At 45.0% G+C, this 14,724-nt stretch overlaps 1 protein-coding gene across 2 annotated transcripts in view; it reads right to left on the bottom strand.

Annotated features, from left to right (window-relative positions):
* Positions 1-5,418: 5,418 nt before the first annotated feature.
* LOC106589263 (uncharacterized) overlaps positions 5,419-14,724 on the bottom strand; it is a 116,625-nt gene continuing 107,319 nt past the window's right edge. For both annotated transcript variants that reach the window (XM_014178990.3, XM_014178988.3), the window contains exons 12-17: positions 10,926-11,119; positions 10,530-10,600; positions 9,343-9,500; positions 8,299-8,443; positions 7,879-8,022; positions 5,419-7,610 (exon numbers count right to left, since the gene is read on the bottom strand). In XM_014178990.3, the coding sequence (XP_014034465.3) occupies positions 7,353-7,610; positions 7,879-8,022; positions 8,299-8,443; positions 9,343-9,500; positions 10,530-10,600; positions 10,926-11,119 (970 nt within the window). In that variant the 3' untranslated portion in view covers positions 5,419-7,352. The remainder of the gene's footprint in view (positions 7,611-7,878; positions 8,023-8,298; positions 8,444-9,342; positions 9,501-10,529; positions 10,601-10,925; positions 11,120-14,724) is intronic.

Below are 14,724 nucleotides of genomic sequence, written 5' to 3'. Positions count from 1 at the left end.
CACAAAGACATGGCGGTTGGATCCAAAAATCTCACATTTGGACTCATCAGACCAAGGACAGATTTCCACCGGTCTAATGTACATTGCTCAGGTTTCTTGGCCCAAGCAAGTCTCTTTTTCTTATTGGTGTCCTTTAGTAGTGGTTTCTTTGCAACAATTGGGCCATGAAGGCCTGATTCACGCAGTCTCCTCTGAACAGTTGATGTTGAGATGTGTATGTTACTTGAACTCTGTGAAGCATTTATTTGGGCTGCAATTTCTGAGGCTGGTAACTTTAATGAACATATCCTTTGCAGCACAGGTAACTCTGGGTTTTCCATTCCTGTGGTGGTCCTCGTGAGAGTCAGTTTCAATATAGCGATTGATGGTTTTTGCGACTGCACTTGAAGAAACTTTCAAAGTTCTTGAAATGTTCCGTACTGACTGACCTTCATGTCTTAAAGTAATGATGGAATGTCGCTTCTCTTAGCTTATTTGAGCTGTTCTTGCCATAATATGGACTTGGTCTTTTATCAAATAGGGCTGTCTTCTGTATACCCCCCTTACCTTGTCACAACACAATTGATTGGCTCAAACGCATTAAGAAGGAAAGAAATTCCACAAATTAACTTTTAACAAGGCACACCTATTAATTGAAATGCATTCCAGGTGATTACCCTATGAAGCTGGTTGAGAGAATGCCAAGAGTGTGCAAAGCTGTCAAGCAAAGGGTGGCTACTTTGAAGAATCTCAAATATAAAATATATACTGCTGAAAAAAATAAAGGGAACACTTAAACAACACATCCTAGATCTGAATGAAAGAAATAATCTTATTAAATACTTTTTTCTTTACATAGTTGAATGTGCTGACAACAAAATCACACAAAAATAATCAATGGAAATCCAATTTATCAACCCATGGAGGTCTGGATTTGGAGTCACACTCAAAATTAAAGTGGAAAACCACACTACAGGCTGATCCAACTTTGATGTAATGTCCTTAAAACAAGTCAAAATGAGGCTCAGTAGTGTGTGTGGCCTCCACGTGCCTGTATGACCTCCCTACAACGCCTGGGCATGCTCCTGATGAGGTGGCGGATGGTCTCCTGAGGGATCTCCTCCCAGACCTGGATTAAAGCATTCGCCAACTCCTGGACAGTCTGTGGTGCAACGTGATGTTGGTGGATGGAGCGAGACATGATGTCCCAGATGTGCTCAATTGGATTCAGGTCTGGGGAACGGGCGGGCCAGTCCATAGCATCAATGCCTTGCTCTTGGAGGAACTGCTGACACACTCCAGCCACATGAGGTCTAGCATTGTCTTGCATTAGGAGGAACCCAGGGCCAACCGCACCAGCATATGGTCTCACAAGGGGTCTGAGGATCTCATCTCGGTACCTAATGGCAGTCAGGCTACCTCTGGCGAGCACATGGAGGGCTGTGCGGCCCCCCAAAGAAATGCCACCCCACACCATGACTGACCCACCGCCAAACCGGTCATGCTGGAGGATGTTGCAGGCAGCAGAACGTTCTCCACGGCGTCTCCAGACTCTGTCACGTCTGTCACATGCTCAGTGTGAACCTGCTTTCATCTGTGAAGAGCACAGGGCGCCAGTGGCGAATTTGCCAATCTTGGTGTTCTCTGGCAAATGCCAAACGTCCTGCACGGTGTTGGGCTGTAAGCACAACCCCCACCTGTGGACGTCGGGCCCTCATACCACCCTCATGGAGTCTGTTTCTGACCGTTTGAGCAGACACATGCACATTTGTGGCCTGCTGGAGGTCATTTTGCAGGGCTCTGGCAGTGCTTCTCCTGCTCCTCCTTGCACAAAGGCGGAGGTAGCGGTCCTGCTGCTGGGTTGTTGCCCTCCTACGGCCTCCTCCACGTCTCCTGATGTACTGGCCTGTCTCCTGGTAGCGCCTCCATGCTCTGGACACTACACTGACAGACACAGCAAAGCTTCTTGCTATAGCTCGCATTGATGTGCCATCCTGGATGAGCTGCACTACCTGAGCCACTTGTGTGGGTTGTAGACTCCGTCTCATGCTACCACTAGAGTGAAAGCACCGCCAGCATTCAAAAGTGACCAAAACATCAGCCAGGAAGCATAGGAACTGAGAAGTGGTCTGTGGTCCCCGCCTGCAGAACCACTCCTTTATTGGGGATGTCTTGCTAATTGCCTATAATTTCCACCTGTTGTCTATTCCATTTGCACAACAGCATGTGAAATTTATTGTCAATCAGTGTTGCTTCCTAAGTGGACAGTTTGATTTCACAGAAGTGTGATTTACTTGGAGTTACATTGTGTTGTTTAAGTGTTCCCTTTATTTTTTTGAGCAGTGTATATCCTCACGTACTTCGTTCCCCGTCTAAAATAACTGGGGCATGACACCCTTGTCTGACGTTGCTGCTTAATGTGTGACATCATGCCAAAGACCTAGATCACTGTGATATTGTTATTAAAAAGTGATACGTGTTTAAAAGGTCTGTGACAGACACACACGCACACACGCACACACACACACGGCTGTGAAGGATACTAATGGCATCATGATCATGTCTTACCCACTTTATACTTAAGCAATAAGACCCGAGGAGGTGTGGTATATGGCCAATATATGATGCTACGCGTAGTGCCTGGAAATATCCCTTAGCTGTGGTATATTGGCCATATATCACAAATCCCTCAGGTGCCTCATTGCTATTATAAACTGGTTACCAACATAATTAGAGCAGTACAAGTAATTGTTTTATCATATCCATGGTATACGGTCTGATATACCATGGCTGTCAGCCAATCAGCATTCAGGGCTCGAACCACCCAGTTTAAAATCAATGTTTAATTCCCTTTTGAAATGACAGGTGCAAACAGTCTGGCTCCATGTGTGGTGGTATATTATTTTATGTACTTTGACTTTGATATTTCACAAAAGAAAGAAATGCACAGACATGAGTCACTTTTTGAAACACTTTTATTTTTCCTCTATGCTTCCCAAAAGAAAAGCTCATATACAAACAATGTGTTCTTACAGAGGTGAGGTTTTAACAGGTGGTGGACACATGTACAGCTAAAATGAGTAAAACAATCCAAGTAAAAACATTTTAAATGTCTCTCATTGGCAGCAGTCTAAGAAAACTGAAATGAGTCAGAACCCCACTGTAGTGTATAATATCACAGTTTTGAAAGCGTTGGTGTGGTGTCTACAACACATCAGCATAAAACAGCATTAAATACATTGACTTTATTCAGCTTTATAAAACAAAAAACATGACAATGAACTGAAGGACAAAAATGTTCTTCTGTATATTAACCTTTCATTAAATACACTAAACATAATACAAAGGAAAGCAGACCATAATAATATTATCTCATGCTGTTTATATATATATATATATATATATATATATATATATATATATATATATATATATATAAACATATATATATATATATATACGTCACATTCAGAAGTGCTGGCTGGGAATGGGTTGAACATACAGTAACACCTAGGCTTTCATTTCAGTATCATAGAGCCAACACTTGGAGGGAACTAGCGGTTTCAATGCAAACCAGTGCCATGGAGACCCTGCAGCTGCTCTGTGATGATGTCAGAGGGGGCAGGGTGTCAGAGTGGGCATAGAGAGCTCGCTGAGGTTGAAGCTGAGGCTAGTGCCGGCTATCATACTGCTTTATAACAGATTCTATACGGTATTAAACTGTCTGTGCCTCTCTCCCTCATGGTTAGTGCCTGGGACACATGAAACAGGGCATGTATTGCATAGACCCTATGATATGAACAAATAGTGTGTGAGAGATTAGATTTTCAGTTGTTCACCTGTTGATTGAACTACATAATGTCCCTTTGTATGTAAAAGGCCCTCAGTCCTTACCCTGTTCCCTCCAATGTCCGAGGGGACATGTCATTCTGTGGTAGACTACCCTGGCCACATATCCCACCAGTGTCAAACACTATCAATAAATACAAGTACCAAGCAGTAATATCACAGTTGTAACATCGGTACAATACAATTAAAGGTTTATATCATCATATAGTAACAATATACACATACAGTTATAGTAACAATATACACATACAGTTATCTGATAAAGGCAGCTTCCTAAAAGATTATCTAGGAAAGTGATAGCAGTGAGATGATGATGGAGACAGAGGGCAGAACAAACTGACAATATATCAATGACAGAGGGAAAGTGAAGTGATACGAGAGAGGAGGAGGAGTGGAGGGGAGAATAGAGAGGGAAAGAAAGCATGAGCAGAGGAGACTGGAGTGGGGAAGAGATCATGGAAAAGGAAGGAGAAAAATGTGAAAACGACTGAGGTGAGATAGGAAAAGACGAGAGGCAAAATACACCATGCTAAACTTAGACCTAACATTCAATTATCTGTACTAAAATTGTACAAAAAAAACATTTCCAGCAAGGTAACTAAAGTTAATGGACACAGCTGGATAAACCATTCCTGCTTTAAAACATCACATGAATGCACTGGCTAGACCATTATCCTCAGCCACATTCCTTAAATAGGCTCCTTAGTAGAACAGCAGGTCGGCCAGGTCGCAGCATGCTGCATTCAATGACATTCACAAACTTACAGCAGAACAGAAACACATCTCCTCAGATGTACACACACAGACAGACAGACCAGCACGACACAGACACACACACACACACACACACACACACACACACACACCACCACACACACACACACACACACACACACACACACACACACACACACACACACCACACACACACACACACACCACACACACACACACACACACACCACACACACACACACACCGCAGTACTCCATATCCAGAGACTGCCAATGGGCCACCCTAAAAAGCTTGTGCAGTGCAGGTGCAGCAATGTTATGGCTGAAAGGTAACTGAATGTCCTGCTAAACAGCTCTCTCTGCTGGTACGATGCTGGCATTACAGCTGTTCAAGGCCGACATTTGAAAGCCTGAGTAGCTTGAAACTGAAGGTATGTCATGAAATAGCTATGTTGATTATTTTTCTTTACATTGATTGAGGATATGGTATGGATATGCTTCCATACATATTCCGTCAGTAAATGTCTTGCTGCTTCCCCCCGTCTATTAGCCTACAAGGCCCTGCTCACGCATTTGGCACATTACACATACACCCACTACATTATTCCATATGTCTGTTTTTCATGTAGCAACAACAGCAAAACATTACGCTGTGACAACATCAACAAATACCTTCAAAGTGAATCATGCTACCAATTTAAAGAAGAATGCCCCTCTCACTCGCTTCAGAATACTTCAGGCCAGGGAGTTGAAATAATGATGGGAATTTGATTATGGTATTGTCCCACCTCGCTAGATCTCCTTTCTCAATCTCATCATTGTTTGATAGATACATAGGCATTTAGACAAAACTCAAGACTGTGCTGGTGCCTTTATTGACCCTTTACATACAGAATACTATGTAAAAACACATGATTATCATAGATCACTTTCAGGACATTTAAATACAGGGAATGTATAATATCAACTCTATGTTTATTTTATGCATATTCACCAGGATATATTGTAAAACGACATATATAATGTATCATACAATATAAGCATAATATAGTAGTTGGCAGGTTATTAGAAAACATATGCCATACGTTTACTATAATAACACTTATGTATAATGACACTTGTAACAGTACACAGGAGGAGGGGGAGAATGTCCAACATCAACAGGTTATTGTAAAATGCTGTACAAATATTGAAAAAACAAGTACATTCAGGGTCTGCCTGGTGAGTGTTAAAACAGGTCTTATAAACGAGTGATTACACAGGGAGTAACAGGGAAGACATGTCAATACAACAGGATTGGTACAAAGACAACATAACCCAAACATTTTTTTTTCCCCAAACAGAAGAAAAAGGCAGAGCTCGATGCAGGCATGCTGAGAAAAAACAACATTCACGCACAGAGTAGTAAAAAGAAGCCTGCTGCAAGACAAAGCTAAAACAACTGGCTAGGTAGGAGGGTTAACAACTGTTATTAAAGGGGCAATCTGCAGTTTTGAACAATAACATAGCGGTTACCCTACCACTGATTTGGTAAACAGCTGAGGGATGGGGATGGCGTTTTGAGGCTATACCATGTTTGTTTACAATTACATTGTTTACAAACAAAGGAGTTAAACAAGTTTATATTTTGGGTTGAACTAAGCTCATGAGGCATTGATAGTTTTATTCTTCAAGAATCAATGGGCATATATATTAATCGCAGAAAGCCCCTTTAAGGAAAAGCAATTAAGAAACAATGGGCCTCTCTTGCTGAGAGGATTATTAAGTACAATTACATTTTTTTAACTTGTGTGTAGCTGTACAGTAGTAAACTAGTGTGGCTCAAATGACATCAACCACTCTGACAACCCATTTGGAAAAGATGATAGAGAGGGGAGCCACAGTTACCCCCTCTCTGAGACAGAGAATGTGAGAACAGGGGAACAGAGAGAGAGGGGGCAGAGATTGGAGCGGTCTGAAGTCACGAGAGCATAGTCTCTCGCCCTGACTTGGGCCAGGAGGGAGGGCTGCAACTGAGCCTCCATCGTGGATCCGGGTGTGTAGTGCACTGCCATTCTGATCCACTAGAGCCACCTTGTTGCCATCACATTTGCCCCAAAGAAGAGTTCAGGAGCTGTAAGTACCCTGGTCGTTAGCCTCCCTCATGGAATGTGGACACACCCAGATGTCGTGGAAAAAAAGGGAACGGCAAATGCAATGAGTCGAGGATCTAGCTCCTGTTACTACAGTACTGTAACATGTGTTCAAATCAATAGCACAGTCATCTGAGACTTAATGTGTCAAACGTGTAAACATGTTTGGTCCCAAATCAGAGGAAAACATTTCAAGAAAAAAGGCTGTAGGAGGGGTTTGTGGGAGAGGTGCCCTGAAAGAAAAGGAAAGAAAAAGATGCTGGATGGGAGTCCCTGTACGGCGGCGTTACTGCTTACGGGAGGAACCTCTGTCTTACCATACGGTATGGTACCGTCTATTAACGTATGCAGCAAGCCTTCTCTGGAATACCTTCTTTCCAAGCTACATGACCTCTCCAACGCTCCTCCCTCCCTCCTGTCCCAACGCACCGCTGGCATTGGCCAGTCATAGGATCTGCACCGCTGCACCTCCCCTATTGGCCGAGGAGATCGGGGGTGCCGGGTGGGGGCGCCATGGGGGGGGGGCATGGTGTATACAGTACACTCTCACCCCTCTCCTTTTCAAGCTCTTATAAGCCCCCTCCACTGGATTTCAAATAAAAACTTGCGCAGGGAGACAAACCTGCCACGTCATCACCACCCGGCGCCCCGCCCTGCCTCACTTCTTGACAGCCTGGCGGTAGCTGTATCTCTGGCCCTCGGTGTGCTTTGAGCCTTTTCCTATGCCACTGCAGCCCACTGGCTCCTTGGTGCTGCTGCCCTGGGAGGCCTGGCTAAAGTCCTGCAGCGTGGGGCTGGAATGGGCGCGCTGCAGCCCATTGTCCTCCAGGATCTGAACCTCGAATACGGACAGGTCATCCTCGCCGCAGCGGATCTTGGTCCGCAGCAGCATGGCATAGGTACCGTAGCGTGTTTTCTACATGACAGAAGAGGGAGGGGATGGAGGAAGAAGGAGACAGAGGGAGAGGAGGGAAGGGAGAGGGAGATTGGAACAGGTGATGAGAGAGCACAGGAGACAAGAGGGAGAGCGAGAAAAGGCAAAAAATGCAAAGAGGGGAAGCAGAGGAAGTGAATGAGACAGAAATGCAGTGCTGCATAATTACTTAACACTCGAATAAATTCCAATTTCTTTCTTTTCCTTTCTGTTGCCATTTAAAGTTCACACACTGTCGCCTCGGGCTCACCTCAAACTCCAGGTACTCGTCTCGCTGGCGGTACTCCTCCAGCTCGCGACCTTTGACCTTTCGGTCTGGAGGATACGAGCGCAGCTCAGCCAGTTCAGTGGAGATGGCCCGGAACCGAGTCTCATGGGACTGGACCTGCTCCTCCTGTAAGCACAGATACTCAGAGTTCAGAGTTCACCATCCATATCACCTGACCAGGGTGATGGGAAGATAGACGGCCATGCATTTTCTCCCAGCACATCATCATCACTCATGTCAACTCTCTAGGCCTGACTGAGTTTTGTCCTTGTGGACATTTAAAATAATCACATTTATTCATTAATTTTAAAGAGTGCCTTCAGGGATTTTTTTAAATCATGGTGGTGATATGGTATGGTCAATTTGATTGGTGATATGATGATATGGTGTAAAGGAGGGTACCTGTGACAGTTTGGAGGTGGAGCTTGGCAGCAGCGGTCGGGCAAATTTCTTCTGTGAACCAATGGCTGCAGGGAAAGGTGGCGCCGAGAACATGGCTGATACCGTATTGATGCGTGTGATCCACGACTGCATCTGCTCTGTACTTCTATGGTGGACAAAGCACACACGCACAGTGAGTTTGTGTTGCACAAACACAAACCAAGGATGGACTTGCACGCATGCATATACACAACACACACACACCACACACACCCCTCCCCCCACACACACACATTTCAATCCGCACCGCACAGAGCTAACTAAAACATCTTAGTGATTATCATCACGGCTGCTGAATTAAAAAAATGCTGCTTTGCTCAGACAGCGCTGCCACATCTCCCTGGACACTGGCTGAGAAAGGAGAGAGACAGAAAAAGGGAGGGAGGGAGGGAGGGAGGAAGAGAGAGAAAAGAGAGAAAGGGAGGGAGAGAGAGACAGAAGGAGGGAGAGCGGGAGAGAGAGGAAGGTATCTGGGACAAATGCAGGCTGCAACTGGAGAAGAGCCGGTCCTCCTGGGGGACTGGGACATGTGGCCACGTCATGTGCCTCTGCATCCTGAATTTACACCCCCACACTGCCCTCCTCCTCACACACACACACACACACACACACACACACACACACACACACACACACACACACACACACACACACAGCAGGAGGTAGCAACAGCCATTATTTGGCTGGTGAGAAGGGGAGAGACTGGGGCGAGACAGGTAGTGCTCAAACAAGGAGACAAGAGGAGGAGGGCGACCTTGCAAATTCAAGCCCAGGTTTATTGACCGAGGCGGATGTGTGCTGTGCAATTAAGAATAAGTTGCAGGATATGGCTCCAAGCAGAAGAATGAACCCTCTAGCATTCAATTGAAAGTGTGTGAACCGAACTCGTAGAAACGAGGGATGGCTCGATCTTACAGGAGTGTGAGAAAGCAAGGTATAAGTCAGTCTATGAGGTGTGTTAAGAATGAATGAGACAAGAACAGTGAAGTGAGGGATGGGACTCACGGTGCCTGGAAGAGGTAGACCCTCCAGTCGGCGGTGCGGAGGTAGAACACATTGGGTCTCTTGCTGTAGTCGGCAGCCCTCATGGCCAGAGAGTGGTGGATGGACACGGCGTTCTTCAGATCTTCGTCCGACAGCTGCTTATCTGGCCGGTACTCTCCCTGCATGGTCAAACAATGACAATCAGCATAAAGTGTGAATACATCATTATGTCATTATTGACCATCGCAGTAGTTCTTCTAACCACAGGGTAGTGTATTCAATGCCCAGATGGTTCTTTAAGCACCGATAATCTAATGTGGTTGTAATGTGAGAATGTTAAGCATCAGTAAGTTGGCAATGGATGTTACGGTGTGAAATGTCATCAGTCATAAAACATTGATTGTAACTGGATTGTGGATGATTGAATCAGGATAACTGTGTCCCGACCTCTCTTTCTGCAGGATGACTTGTTGTTGGGATGTTACAAAACAAACCATACTAAGGAAAGGGGTCTTTTTGACACCCCCAGTAAGGGGCCTTGCCTATACCCAAAGCAGACATGACTGTTGGACTAGAGACCACTGCCCATAGACATACAGTACATAAATCATTGGCACAGCTGCGTTGCAATGGTAACATCTCTGGACGGGACCCTTGCTTCCGTTCAAATTTAGCAGAACACAAGCCCAAGAAGCTGACAGGGTTGCCCGTAGCAAAGGCCAGGACCACAGGTCTATATGGGCATAGAGGGCAGTGCCAGGTCTGAGGACTGTAGTCTGAAGGCACTGAACAAAAGGCTAAACCTTTTGTGAATGATCTCATTCTGATAATATCCACAGTCAACAGGGTATGAAAATCCATCCGCATAGTTGGAGAGTGCATCTGTATGAGCAGTTTTAGTATTTCAGTGTGTGCCAATCAAATTTTGGTATACATGCATCACAAATGTTATTGTATATATGGGTATGTTGTAACAAAGTGGGATAGTCTTAGCAATCTTTTGGGGGGTTTTCTTTGGTGCAGAAACTGTATCGTTACTGAATACGAGTGTGTAAAAAGTGATTGGACATGGAAGTCTTTTTGAGACGTTTCAGAACATTTTGCCATGTTCTGTGGTGTGGAACAGTGAAAGTCTCGTGAGTTCATAAAGTGGGACAGAAGTGGCAGAAGTTTCTTCACACCTGCTCCCATCGGCAGGAGCTGCTCACCTTCTGTAGGTAGAGAATCAGCCCTTTCAGAATGCCATAGAACGTCTTCCATCCTCTTTTTCCACGCGGTGCTGTGAACAGGAGAATAGTTAGGTCAAAACTCAGGTCAGCTTCAAATGTCCATACTAACATCAGACCTATCAGACCTCAATACATTGCTTCATACTAAGTGGTAGGAATTATACGATTTACTGTATGTGGACCACAAGAAGTATACTGTAGCTGCTGCTAAAATAACAGCAAAAGACTAAATGAGTAGGATTAACAAATAAACAGCGATGAGGATAGGGAGCGGATAGGGGGTTTGACACATTCTATGCTGATTTATAGGGGTCGATAGTTGCTTTTTTTTTTACCAGTGAGCTATAAATGTATGTATATGGTTTTGGCACGTACTTCTTTTGCCGTCTGAGTCGGCGTGCACCTTGCGCACCAGGAAGCCGTTCTTGTACAGCAGGGCTCCTGAGGGCTGGGCCATGGCCACTAGGGGTTTCCCGCCGCTGGCCATGCTCTTCATGTGTTTAGAGGTGGAGTCTGCCTGGCTGGTGTCCCCCAGCTCTGAGAAAGACTTCCGCATCTCCTCCTCGTCGCTATAGAAGGGTGAGAGACCTGGTTACTACTTTTACCACTTTTACCACGCCTCCATTGGCAACAAGTCAACCAATCACATTCACTTTCCATCCGTCTCACTCTGTGACCGTCTATTATAAGATAGGATGAAAGAGAGTAGTTTCAATGGCAGAACACATAGGCCTATTCAAAGTTCCTCTTCCGGTTATAATGTGCATTTTGTCATCTACCAACATTTCTAAAGTGAAGTGTGTGGGTATAGCCTTGGTTATATAACATATTTACAAAGCACAATTCTACCTAGGGGGAACCTGAGTGAATGATAGTGTTTCTTCCTCTTCAAAGCCTTAATTTTCTGTCTTCCCCTCTTCCCTCCCTCCTTCCCTCCACCATTTATTTGTGATTTCCTCCTGGTCTCCAGAGAACCAGTCCACTCTCCTTGATCAAAACACACCGCAGCAGGAGAGCGACATGATCGATCGCATGGCAGCTTTGAGGTGAAAAACAAGGGCATTCTGTTCCACTAGGGACTTCCTATCTCTGAGATAAATTTCAGACTTGTCACTGACTTTTTCAGTGGCATGTTTCCCCATTGTTTATGAGAGGAACCCCTCCAAAATGGTGAAAAGTAAATGCGAAACTAGCTCAAACAAAACAAATAAATGGGTTACAATTGATGTGTTATCAGAAAACGATACAATGTCTGTGGTTATCAGTGCACGCTGAAGATATATCTGTATCTGTATCTTAGTATATAGTTGATTGTCATCCCTATACCAGTGAAGGCTGGTGGAAGGAGGGTGGATTATTGTAATGGTTGAAACAGAATGAGTCGAAAGGTATCAAACACATGGTTTCCATTCCAATTGGTTTCCATGTGTTTGATGCCATCCCCCATGTGTTTAATATCATTCCATTACAGCCATTACAAAGAGCATGTCCTCCGACTGAAGTGACACCTCCACTGGTCTATACTGTACATAGAGCCAGGAGGTTTTCCTGATCACATGGCCTGACAGGAAAAACTCTGTTCGTAGTTTTTCTTCTTCATGTCACAAGGTCAGGAAAAACTCTTGGCACTGCCTACTAAAAGTATTCAAACCTTGGCTTCCTACTATGTCTAGGATTTGGAGATAGTTTCAGCTCTCTGTTATGTACCCCATCAGAGCAGCCATGAGGAGCCATTTCTCTTAATGAGATCTTAGCAGATCTTAGCAGATCTTAGTAGATAAGCTCTCTCAACTCTCGAACTGAGTGTTATTATAGAGGAGTTAGTCCAACGATGTCACGTTAGGTCCCACTGGGCACAGACATCAGTTTACCGTCTAGTTTTGATATACATTTGGTTGAGTTGTCAACTAACGTGAATTCAACGTAAAATCAACAAAAATATTTTACCATGTCATTGGATAGGCATCGAGGCATTCAGTTAATGTTTAATTGAACGTTAGAATGGGCAAAATGAGTGACCTAAGCGACTTCGAGCGTGAAATTGCTCGTCGGTTCCAGACATGGCGGATCCAGTATCTCAGAAAAGGCTGCCATCCTGGGCTTTCTACGCACAACAGTGTGTAGGGTTTCCTGAGAATGGTGCGACAAACCAAAAACATCCAGTCAGCGGCAGCCCTGTGAGCAAAAACAGCTTGTTGATGAGAGAGGTCAAAGGAGAATGGCAAGATTTGTTCAAGCTAACAGGCGGGCCACAAAGAGACAAATAACGGCGCAGTACAACAGTGGTGTCCAGAACGGCATCTTTGAACGCACAACTTGTCCACTATGTTCGACTCTTATCAGTTATTCAACAAGAAGCACGCGATCACCAACACTGGACATTTCAGAAGTGGAAAAACATTGCCTGGTCCGACAAATCCCGGTTCATGTTGTGTCATGCTGATGGCAGAGTCAGGATTTGGCGTAAGCAGCATGAGTCCATGGACCCATCCTGCCTGGTGTCAACGGTACAGACTGGTGGTGGTGTACCGCCGTCCAATCTGCAGCAACTGCATGATGCCATCGCGTCAGCATGGACCAACTTCCCTGTGGAACATTTCTGACTTGTAAAATCCATGCCTTGAAGAATTTAGGCTGTTCTGGAGGCAAAGGGTGGTTGGACCTGGTACTAGATGGGTGTACCAAATAAACTGGCCGGTGAGTGTAGTTTGGAATTTTGAGGCAGGTTCAAATAATTACATTCACATTTACATTTAAGTCATTTAGCAGACGCTCTTATCCAGAGCGACTTACAAATTGGTGCATTCACCTTATGATATCCAGTGGAACAACCACTTTACAATAGTGCATCTAAATCTTCTAAGGGGGGGGGGGGGGGGGGGGTTAGAAGGATTACTTTATCCTATCCTAGGTATTCCTTAAAGAGGTGGGGTTTCATGTGTCTCTGGAAGGTGGTGATTGACTCCGCTGTCCTGGCGTCGTGAGGGAGCTTGTTCCACCATTGGGGTGCCAGAGCAGCGAACAGTTTTGACTGGGCTGAGCGGGAACTGTGCTTCCTCAGAGGTAGGGGGGCCAGCAGGCCAGAGGTGGATGAACGCAGTGCCCTTGTTTGGGTGTAGGGCCTGATCAGAGCCTGAAGGTATGGAGGTGCCGTTCCCTTCACAGCTCCGTAGGCAATCACCATGGTCTAAATAATGATCACTCTAGTTCCACTCAAGATGAAGATACTGTACTTAGTATAAACCATTTACACCACATCCCCCCCCTTACTTATGATAATCCTACAAACATGGTTGTGGTGCTGCTAACATATTTTTACATGTGGGATAATCTGGACCTGACGCGGCAGTTAAGAGGATAGCTCATTTTAAGAGCTGAACCTTTCCTATAATGTTTCCCAATACTAGTCAGTTAATCCACCAAATATCAGTCAAACCCAGTTTAAAACAAGGACTACACTTGTTACCTCAGTTTTACCTGTGTAAAAGTTCACAAAACAGACGTGTAAACTACCATCAAAATGGACTCCCTTGGAACCCTTTGAGATTAAGATATGAGTAACCATATTAGCTCTATATGAGTGAGAGAGAGAGAGCAGGATGGAGAGCTAGTGAGAGCTGGTGCTGGTGGTGAGCATGTGTCTCAGAGTTCTAGCCTGTTGCCTGGTAACTGCTGGCCTGCGTGAATCTCACTATACACTGTGACAAAGTAAAGGGAGAGAGAGAGAGAGAGAAAGAGAGAGAGAGAGAGCGTGAGATGGGAAAGACGGGAATGGGGGAGCGAGCAAGATAGACAGAAAACAACAGCCTAGAAAGACAAAGCTGATATAGGAGGTAGGAGCCATAATAAAGAGGGGATAGGTGAGATAGAAGGAGAGGAGGATCGGGTGGTGATGCGTAGTTGGAAGAGAGGGAACAGGTTGATCAGGTCTGGGGCTGGGCTGGCAGACCTGCACGGCATGCTGGGATGTGTGATGACATTGCTGCACCAGTAGCTAACGTGGACACAATAGTCTTGTCACACCTATGACACTTTCCCATTAAAACACATATGACGCGTGACAAAATACAGTATCAGTGTTCCTGTATACTGTGTGGTCAGGTGAAATAGGGCACCCGATGCAGAGCAGAAGTAATCACAACGCCTGACGTACATTACCGTGATGATAGAAAGC

The sequence above is a fragment of the Salmo salar genome, chromosome 28 (assembly GCF_965601325.2).
Source record: "Salmo salar chromosome 28, fSalSal1, whole genome shotgun sequence".
NCBI lineage: Eukaryota > Metazoa > Chordata > Actinopteri > Salmoniformes > Salmonidae > Salmo > Salmo salar.
The sequence above is the reverse complement of the archived record's forward strand: the minus strand, read 5'-3'. Positions and strand labels throughout refer to the sequence as shown.